This window comes from Aspergillus caelatus (assembly GCF_009193585.1).
Source record: "Aspergillus caelatus strain CBS 763.97 unplaced genomic scaffold BDV27scaffold_40, whole genome shotgun sequence".
Lineage (NCBI taxonomy): Eukaryota > Fungi > Ascomycota > Eurotiomycetes > Eurotiales > Aspergillaceae > Aspergillus > Aspergillus caelatus.
In genome coordinates, this window is record NW_022475303.1 from 169450 (window position 1) to 178680 (window position 9231).

General features: G+C 49.1%; 4 protein-coding genes across 4 annotated transcripts; 1 reads left to right on the plus strand and 3 right to left on the minus strand.

Moving 5' to 3' along the window:
* Window positions 1-57: 57 nt before the first annotated feature.
* On the minus strand, window positions 58-3297 carry BDV27DRAFT_170126 (alpha-ketoglutarate dehydrogenase complex subunit Kgd1; the record flags this gene model as incomplete). Its single annotated transcript, XM_032075212.1, has 3 exons — window positions 678-3297; window positions 610-613; window positions 58-575 (listed from the first exon to the last, which is right to left on the minus strand). Exons 1-3 carry the CDS (start codon window positions 3039-3041, stop codon window positions 58-60), a joined length of 2886 nt encoding a protein of 961 aa, XP_031930258.1. The 5' UTR covers window positions 3042-3297.
* A 376-nt stretch (window positions 3298-3673) lies between these two features.
* Window positions 3674-5388, minus strand: BDV27DRAFT_124400 (uncharacterized protein). The gene is made up of 4 exons (XM_032066076.1): window positions 4645-5388; window positions 4204-4587; window positions 3948-4130; window positions 3674-3892 (listed from the first exon to the last, which is right to left on the minus strand). The coding sequence occupies exons 1-4, from the start codon at window positions 5314-5316 to the stop codon at window positions 3776-3778; spliced, it is 1356 nt and encodes a 451-aa protein (XP_031930259.1). The 5' UTR covers window positions 5317-5388; the 3' UTR covers window positions 3674-3775.
* Window positions 5389-6068: 680 nt separating this feature from the next.
* Window positions 6069-7489, plus strand: pex7 (putative peroxisome biosynthesis protein (Peroxine-7)). Its single transcript, XM_032066077.1, has 2 exons — window positions 6069-6365; window positions 6423-7489. Exons 1-2 carry the CDS (start codon window positions 6202-6204, stop codon window positions 7324-7326), a joined length of 1068 nt encoding a protein of 355 aa, XP_031930260.1. The 5' UTR covers window positions 6069-6201; the 3' UTR covers window positions 7327-7489.
* On the minus strand, window positions 7490-8784 carry BDV27DRAFT_124402 (DUF1014 domain protein). Its single transcript, XM_032066078.1, has 3 exons — window positions 8674-8784; window positions 8416-8516; window positions 7490-8291 (listed from the first exon to the last, which is right to left on the minus strand). The coding sequence occupies exons 1-3, from the start codon at window positions 8725-8727 to the stop codon at window positions 7787-7789; spliced, it is 660 nt and encodes a 219-aa protein (XP_031930261.1). The 5' UTR covers window positions 8728-8784; the 3' UTR covers window positions 7490-7786.
* Window positions 8785-9231: the final 447 nt, after the last annotated feature.

The window sequence follows — 9231 nt, forward strand, 5'->3', positions numbered from 1 at the left end:
TTAACTTGGGAAATCTAACTCTATATTGGTGAGACTGAAACAGTCATGGCTAACTAGCTATTCAATTTGAAAAGCATCATTCAATAGAATCTGCTCCTGCAGTGCATGCAGTACCTTATACCCCACAACCACACCTGATGCCGGGTCTCTCCCTGCAAACCTCACCCTCTTGTCTCCGTGGTTCTCTGTCCTTTGCAAGATGAGGTCCATGCGCGGCATCACATGGCTCCAGGAACCCCCATTTAGTGCTTCCTCTTGGCACCAGACGATATCCTTTGCGTTGGGATAAGTATCCAGGTTCTGCCGTACTTGTTCCCAAGGGAAGGGATGGAGTTCTTCGACTCGTGTTATGGCTGTATCCTTCAGACCATGGGTTTCGCGGTGCTTGGAGAAGGCAGCATAGACCTGACCCGAGCAGAAAATGACACGCTTAATACTTTGGGGGTCATTTACGGTTTTTCCGTGCTCAGTCTCAGACAATAGAGGTTGGAAATAAGGCATTTCAGTGAAATCTTGGATATCCGAGCGAGCAAGCGGATGACGGAGCAGAGATTTGGAGAACAGGATGATAAGCGCTGGGTTAATGATTCAATCTGTGCTCTGTCATACGATTCTAAGGGAAAGGGAGAGGAAGACATACGCTTTCTAAATTCACGATGGATTTACCGGCGCAGGACATGGAAGTAATTGGCTGGGCTGGTCATACACACTACTTGCATATTGCAATCCTGATACTGCCGCTGCAGCTGCTCAGGTGATGGGAAAGATCTTGAATCCTCATTGCCTAGTTGCAGGAATCTCTCCAATCGAGTTGATGTATGCTCCGGCCCCTGGCCGTCGTATCCGTGTGGCAAGGAAAGGACCACACCCGACCTTTGGAGCCATTTCTCTTCAGATGATGCAATATAGTTGTCGATAATGCACTGAGCATTATTGGCAAAGTCTCCGAATTGTGCTTCCCATATCACTAGGGCGTTTGGATCAGCTAAGGAATAGCCATACTCGAAGCCCAAAGCAGCATTTTCGGTCAGCGACGAATTGGTAATGCTGAAGAGGCCTTGCCCTTCGCCCAGGATACTCAGCGGAGTGTAAGTTTGGTTGGACTGTTGATCGTGGAGGACTGAATGTCGCTGAGAGAAGGTACCTCGTTCTACATCCTGTCCGGAGACACGTACAGTCGTGCCCTCCTGCAATAGTGTGCCGAAAGCGAGAGCCTCAGCTGTTGCCCAGTCAATATCCGTTCCAGAGTCGACAGTCTGCTTGCGATGAACGAGGATGCGCTCTAGATTCTTGTGTAGCACGAAATCATCGGGGACCGCAGCTCCCAGCTTTTGGGTTACAGTCTCTACAGCCTGATGGCCAATGGCTGTGACCTTTTGTGGTAGTGTCTCTCTTTCTAACTCCATGGGTGATTTTACACTTTTCCAAGAGTCGATTAGCCACTCGCGCGCATCAGGCTTGTGATCGCCACTCTTTTCCAAGCACTGCGTAAGTTTGTCCCAAGCATCATTTTTCATGCCATCCACTTGCTCCCGTGTTACGATGCTTTGCTCAATCAGCCCTGCCTCGTACCGGTCCAAAATATGGACCTTATCAGCAATCCGCCTGTGCATGGTAGGATGAGTGAAAGAAGCCTGATCCATCTCATTGTGTCCGTTGCGCCGATAGCAAATGATATCGACCACACAATCTTTCTTAAATTGTGCCCGGAAATCAGCTGCAAGAATCGCCGCCGAGCAAACCGCTTCGACATCGTCTCCGTTAACATGGAACACTGGTGCATCCAGCACCTTGGCCACATCAGTGCAGTAAGGGGTCGACCTTGCCTGCCACATATCCGTTGTGAAGCCAACCTGGTTGTTAACAATCACGCGCAGCGTGCCGCCAGTGGTGTACCCGGGCAAACCTGAAAGCCCTAACGTCTCGTATATCGTGCCCTGAGCGGCAAATGACGCATCCGTATGCACGTTAAGCATCATTGTGGAATCCTGGCCATCCGCAAGGCGATCCTGGATCCCGCGCGTCTTGCCCATAACAACCGGGTTCACCGAATCCAAATGCGATGGTTGAGGCAGCACGTTCATATACACTCTCTTACCGGAAGATGCTACATGCTCGCCACTACCACCGTAATGATATTTAACATCCCCAGGAATACCCCAATGGGAGGTCCCCTTGGGATCAAAATCATGGAACATGGCCGCCCCATCCTTCCCGATAATGTTGTACAGCATATTCATGCGGCCGCGATGCGCAACCCCCATTTCAATCTTATCAACACCATGTTCAGCCGACCTATCAATCGCAGCCTCCAGCGCAGGAATATAGCTCTCGACACCGTCCAACCCGAACCGCTTCTCATTCGGAAACTTAGTCGCAATAAACTTCTCCCAACTAGTAGCGCGGACAAGACCATGCAACATATGTCGTTTATCCTCGTCAGTGAACCGATGGCGCTGCGCGCCCTCAATACGAGCTCGGATCCAGTCCACCTGCTCCTGATTCGAGATATGCATGTATTCGACTCCCATCATGCTGCAATGAGTCTCCTCACAGGCAGCGATAATCTCCCGCAGGGTTTTGGGCTTCTCAGATGTGAAATCCTGCATAGAGCCTGTCCCAGCGGTAAGCACGAGATCGAGATCCTGCTCACCGAGCCCATAATGGCTCAATTGCAGCTCTTTCCGACGAATCTTCCCCTCGTTCGCCATCCCCAACGGATCAGTAGATGCATACTCGTGTCCCCATCTCTGATACTCCTGGATCAGTTGAATCGCCTTCAACTGCTTGACAGTGAGGCTATTTTCTCGCGAATTTGGTGCGATTGATACACTCGTCGATGCCGTCACTAGACCTGGAGGCGGCATGAATGCCTGGTCCATGGGTATGTGGCCATTCTCGACATTGTGAAAATACGCCTGCCATGAAAGATGCACAGAGGACGGGTCATTCTTCCACGACGAGTACATCATGTCGATGTAGGTTGCTGCGCTTCCTTGTAGAAAGTCATCATTGTGGACCTGAAGAGTGAAAGTTAACATTTTCTGTTGAAATCTCCATGTCAATGATACTTACTATTTCCTCGGTGGTCTGTGCAGTGGCCGGAACGGCATATTGTCGTTGTGGGTGAGAGAGAAGACTGCGCTGTGTGCGATATATAGAGCTGATTCTGGCTCTGGCGAGTGAAGTATCGTGCTCGCGATATTAACATTGTGGTTGTACTTCTTTGATTATCTGTTCTTCATGGAATTGGGGGGTGGGAAGTAGGAGGGATATCAATCGGGTCAGGGTTCGGCTTGGGGATTGTATGTATAATGGGCGTGGCCGCATGGGTGTATGTACCAGGGGCTAGGAGATTGCGACTCTATAAATGAACTAGAAGCTGGTGATCTCTGTTCCCCGCAGTCTGGTTGGTAGGATGCCCGCATGTATTAATTGCACAGTGGTGTGAGTGCGAATCGGTGTAATAGTATCTTGCCGGGAAGACTTTCGGTGGCTTGGGGAATTGCCGGACTTTTAGCCCGATGTGGTATCACAGTTTCCTGGTCTTAGGGAAAGAGATTTTCCTCTGTCCGCTGTAAAATTTATTTGTAATGCTTTTTTTTTTAGCCTATTTTCTGGTTTCTGTGCTAGGCGCTTCCAAAGACATGATCAGGTTCTTTGTACATATATAGTTCCATCCGCATAGCGATGATATTCCTAATTTGTTACAGTGAAACATCACCTAACATTGATGTTCTTGAAAGATAAAAAATATACATATAGATCATGCAATTTACGCGACAAGCATGCTGACTGGGTCCTCAATATACTTTTTGACCAGTGTCAAGAACGTTACTGCTTCACGGCCGTCGACTAGCCGATGATCGTAGGTCAACGCAGAATACATCATCTACTAGAGTCAGGATAATCCGCAAACTTACACAAAACAGATAATAATGACTTACTGGGCGGATCTCTACCCGTCCATCGATAGCGACAGGTCTCTGCTGAATGCCGTAAATCCCAAGCACAGCAGTCTGTGGTATATTGATAATGGGAGTGCCAAACAACGAACCCCAGATTCCACTATTACTGATCGTAAAGGACCCACCGGTTAGATCATCCATAGTCAATTTGCCATTGCGAGCCTAATAAATGGTAGATGTTAGAAAACAGATTCTTATTGTAGAGCTGTGCTAATAACAACTCTGATCGATTCACCTTTTCCCCCAGTTCGGCGATGCCCTGTTCGATTTCCACGATGGTCCGGTTTTCCATATTACGTAGCACTGGAGTCACCAAGCCTTTGGGTGTCGCAACGGCAACGCTAAGGTCGATATAGTCGCGGAAGACAATCGTGTCGTCGTTCTCAATGGACGCATTGATAGCCGGAATCTCCCGAAGAGCCAGCGCGGAGGCCCGCGCCACCGGGCCCATGAAACCCAGCTTGACGCCGTGGTTCTGAAGCACGTCATCCTTGTTCTGCGAGCGGAATGCCATAACCTTGCTCATGTCTACTTCGTTGAACGTCGTGAGGAACGCGACTGTGTTCTGCGAATCTTTTAGACGCTCTGCCGTGCGCAGGCGCATACGAGACATTTTGACCTAGTGTTCTTATAATCAGCTGCCTGGTGGGCGCATAGAACGTATGAGTGAGCTGACTTTCGTCTCTGATCGACTCCCCTGAAAGGCTGATACTGGACCTTGGCTGTTTGGTACGGGTTGTGGAGTAGTCATTGGGGTAGGTGTCGAGGTTGTTTCTTTTGTTGGCTCTTGGGAGGGTGTTGTTTCCCTAATAGGTGTCTGTTGCTTCTGAGTGACTTCCTGAGGAGATTCAGGAGTTTGTTCCGCTTGTGGTGGTGGTGGTGGTGGTGATAAAGGTAGTGTTGTATCGCGCTCTTTGAGGCTAATCTCAATAACAGCCTGTCCCACTGGCACGGCGTGGCCCTCGCTGACAAGTAACCTTGTGATCGTTCCGCTATGTGGTGCATTTATGGCGACATCTATATTGTCCGTTTCGATCGAGGCGACCTCTTCATCCTGTTCAACGTAGTCGCCGACCTGTCCGTTGAAGGTCGACAGGACACCCTCGGAGATGGATTCGGCCATTGGAGGGACGCAGATGATCTTGGTTTCAGCCGCATGGAGGGCAGATACGCTGAATTGGTGTAGCCACGGAGATGGCCAATTCTTTTTCTGACTGAATACAACTGGCCTGACAGTTGATTGAAGCGCGCATCGACTAGGTAATAAGATTGACGCGCGTAGAGCTGCTGTGGTTCGAAGGGCGTGAGGGTAGCAGCCCCGGAGATGATGCGTTGCACGGCTTGACATGGTTGACCTGGGGTATCTTAGATAGATACTCAACGATGGGCGATACAGTCACAGATTTTTTTTTTTTTTAAAAAAAAAAATAAAGATAAACCGAGAAAATCGGCTTGACTTCAGGACCCCGGCTCTCCGCATCGGCAAAGTGGCGTTCCGCCGATATATCGGAAATCCGGCATCACTAGGAAATACTTACACTATTTATCAACAGGAACATCATCCCGAGTTGTTTTAGAGCGTGACAAGTTATTCTCGTCATTGTCTTGCGTTTAGAGAGCCGTATCTTCATGTGAAGCGAAGGTAACATTGTATTAGGGCTTATGTGATGGTCTCAAGTCTCGATAAAAGGATGGCACGCAGCCAATTTCAGCTGTTCATAGCCAAAACGATCATGGTTTATTAGTTTTTTGAGATATTTTTGACTTAAGACCATGCCACCCATAATGTGTGGTTCTTGGGGGTAGGTTATAACTGGGGTATGCGTCAATCCTGGATGATAATCCACACTGTGAAGAGGAAATCCACTGTAGGTCGGTCAAAAATCCCGAGGATGTCGTGTTTAGGAGGATCGCAATAGAAACATCTTGGTAATGTAAGAATCGAATGCGCTTCAACAAAATGTTGTACAGTATACAAAAGTAGTTGAAAAGTGGATATACAACATGACGTTGACGCTAATCACGGGGACTCCACCAATCACGGTAAATGGACCTCGGCTCAAGGAAGTGAGAATCTCCCCGCAACTGGAAGTCATTTGATTCCAGTCAGCATATTTTGCGATATGATCTTTCACCGCAGTCGCTAATCTACGCCCACCGCTTTTTCCTTTTCTACCTACTTACCTCCTTGTGACATTAAGTGTGGTTTGGCCCCGGATCATCCCCCAGAACCATGCTGCATTTTCGCACCGAGGGCTATAACGGCTGTGCGGTTAAGTACTCCCCGTTCTTCGATAACCGGCTGGCCGTCGCCTCGTCGTCCAACTTTGGACTCGTGGGAAATGGACGCATGTACATTTTGGAGTTGACTCCAAACGGAATTGTACCTGTGAAATGGTACAGGCCTTCCATTGAAGATGACCAAGTCAGTTCATTCTAACCAGACGATGCCAGGTTTACCACCCAAGACTCGCTCTACGATCTTGCATGGTCTGAGATCCACGAAAATCAAGTTCTCACAGCCTCTGGGGACGGTAGCATTAAGCTGTTCGATTGCAACTTGAACGACTTCCCCGTCCAGAATTGGAAAGAGCACAACCGTGAAGTCTTCAGTGTGCACTGGAATCTCGTCGCGAAAGACCGATTCTGCTCCAGCAGCTGGGACGGTACTGTGCGCGTCTGGACTCCCGATCGTCCGCATTCTCTCGTCACTCTTCCCACACACAGCTGCACTTACTCTGCATCCTTCTCGCCACATTCTCCTGACATCCTTTCTTGTGTTACCTCCGACTCTTACGTCCGTCTTTTCGACCTTCGCACACCCGCTTCCGCATCCAACCATCTCACTCTCCAGATCCCGATCCATGCCGCCCCGGTATCTCCGATTCCTGGTAAACCGGGCGTTCCACCAGCCGCCTGTCCTCCTTCTGAAGCTCTGACACATGACTGGAATAAATATCGACCGTCTATCCTGGCCACCGCGGGCGTGGATCGGACGATTCGCACCTTCGACATCCGTGCCCCGCATCAGGGCCCACAAACCGTGATGGTCGGGCATGACTACGCCATCCGTAAAATCTCCTGGTCGCCGCACTTATCCAATGTTCTGCTTAGTGGGAGCTACGACATGACCTGTCGTGCATGGAACGACCAATCCCCCCCAGGAGTTGTTGGGGATGTCGACTCGATGCGGGCGGGTCCTAGTCCAACGATGGGAGTGGAGATGGGCCGAATGGCACGTCATACAGAGTTCGTGACCGGAGTCGATTGGTGTATGTTCGGAAGTGAGGGTTGGTGTGCCAGTGTGGGATGGGACGAAAGTCTGTATGTGTGGGATGTCCGGGCAGTCATGGGATAGACGCCCGCCTATTTTGGATGACCCGTCTTGGTTTATTTCTTCCTTCTGTATTGGATATTAGATTGCATGATACCATTTCCTGGCAGCGATTGATTGGCCTGTCGGATATTGAATACTTTATGGCTACGATTCTGGTTATTGAGTACTGTTGTCACTTGGGGTATAGAATATGCTTTTGTTTTTTTTTTTATCGTTAAAGAATCTATACTATCCGAACATCAATCATCACCATAAATATATCAATCACCTTGCACGGTGACGCAGTTTAGACATGGCATTTACCCATCCATGCCAGCCGTTGTGGACTCAACATGAAACCAAAAAGCCAAAGCCGGGTATATCAAGACCACAGAACCCATATAAAGAGCCCTGTGTGAAGAAGAGCGCTCAGACGAGCACCCCCTCCTTAAAAGGAACATGCTAAAATCCAATTGGAAGGGTGCAGGAGAAGAAAACGGCCTTATCTCGTCAATCTGGCCTCCGTCTTCTTCCTCTCCGCATCGCGAATAGCAGCAATTTCATCCTTCGATGCATCAAACGCGACATGTGCCTGGTTGAAAGGATTCTCCTCGCTCTTGTCGAATTCCTTCTTGATGAGGTCCAAACGCTGCTGTCTCCGCAGACCAGGGTTCTCCTGCTCCACCTCGGGCATTCGGCGCGCCTCATACGCCGCATAAGCAGCTTTGTACCGTCTCTCCGGATGACGATCGATCTTCGATGAATCCTTGCCCGTCAACGACAGGGCGTCCAGCGCGTTATCGATACCCGAGGCATTGAGAGCGGTTCCCTTACGAGATGCAGGCTGGTCGTCGAGCTGGGAAAGATCCAACCCGCGGGACTTCTTGACCGGTTGGTTCGATTTGCCCTTAGGCTTAGAGGGCTGAGAGGCTTCTTCGGCGGCGAGTTGAGCATCGCGTTCGGCCTTCTTACGGGCTGCTTCTGCTTTCTTGGCTTCCTCTGCTTCTCTGGATTTATAAAATACGATTAGCACACTGATTGCACTAACGGAGAAGTCATATCCCACATTGGAAGTCCTTCCTCCTTTTGTGTAACTAAGAAAAAAACAGACAACAAAAAATCAACACTCACTTCTTAGCATTGCCCTTAGCACCCTTCGCCCACTGCTTATCCTCCTCAGCTGCGCGCTTCTGATCATCAACGGCCTTCTTAGCAGCAGCCGCTTCCGCTTTCTATTCCAAATCCATACTCATCAGCAATACAATCCATAATACCTTGTTGGTCGCGTGCCATAATAACCATGTGGCGGGGGCGGGGCAAAAGGCAAAAGCTCAGATTTATCAGATCCGAATACATTATCAGATCGGATAGAGGGGACTTTTCACGTACGCGGGCGTTTCCAGCTGCCTTCTTGGAGTTCTCGCCGCCCTTCTTAGGACCCATTTTGATACGTTTTCTCCTTCCGGTTTCCTTTTGTTATTGGGGGTTTGGTGAGTGAGGTATGAAGAAGTGTTTGGTTGGGTTTCTTGGAGGGGTGTGTCAGAGCTAAGACCGATGGGGTAACTAATGGGTGGAGACTTGACTAAACATTTTTACTTATGTAACTTTTTATGCACGTTCACATGATTGACTTAAGCCCTGGTTTTTGTTGCTATGTATATATACTTTAGATCTGCGAGCTATCAAGTTCGGAAATCATATATGTTTCGGTTATTACTTGTATTTTTTTTATGATCTGATTGATTGAGGATACGCTAAAGCATCAGAACTGATATGATCCGCATCGCCACTGCCCGGACTTGATGGGACTGGTACCCAAAGAGGACGGACCAACTGTGATGTAGAAAGTTGATTCCTGCTAGGAAGGTGCCATTGGGCCCAGGACGGCCCTCAGATTTTATCTCACCGTTCTTCCCCCTAGAATCGGCTGTGATTGTAAGGCACATC

Bases quoted from the DNA above. Each gene is read 5' to 3' on its own strand.
- pex7 (XM_032066077.1), top strand. From the start codon at position 6,202: ATGCTGCATTTTCGCACCGAGGGCTATAACGGCTGTGCGGTTAAGTAC. The intron at 6,366-6,422 runs GTACAGGCCTTC...AGACGATGCCAG, and splicing joins GGAATTGTACCTGTGAAATG to GTTTACCACCCAAGACTCGC.
- BDV27DRAFT_124402 (XM_032066078.1), bottom strand. From the start codon at position 8,727: ATGGGTCCTAAGAAGGGCGGCGAGAACTCCAAGAAGGCAGCTGGAAAC. The intron at 8,517-8,673 runs GTACGTGAAAAG...GATTTGGAATAG, and splicing joins AGGCAGCTGGAAACGCCCGC to AAAGCGGAAGCGGCTGCTGC. The intron at 8,292-8,415 runs GTGAGTGTTGAT...TTATAAATCCAG, and splicing joins GCTAAGGGCAATGCTAAGAA to AGAAGCAGAGGAAGCCAAGA.
- BDV27DRAFT_124400 (XM_032066076.1), bottom strand. From the start codon at position 5,316: ATGTCAAGCCGTGCAACGCATCATCTCCGGGGCTGCTACCCTCACGCC. The intron at 4,588-4,644 runs GTCAGCTCACTC...TAAGAACACTAG, and splicing joins GGAGTCGATCAGAGACGAAA to GTCAAAATGTCTCGTATGCG. The intron at 4,131-4,203 runs GTGAATCGATCA...ACCATTTATTAG, and splicing joins TCGCCGAACTGGGGGAAAAG to GCTCGCAATGGCAAATTGAC.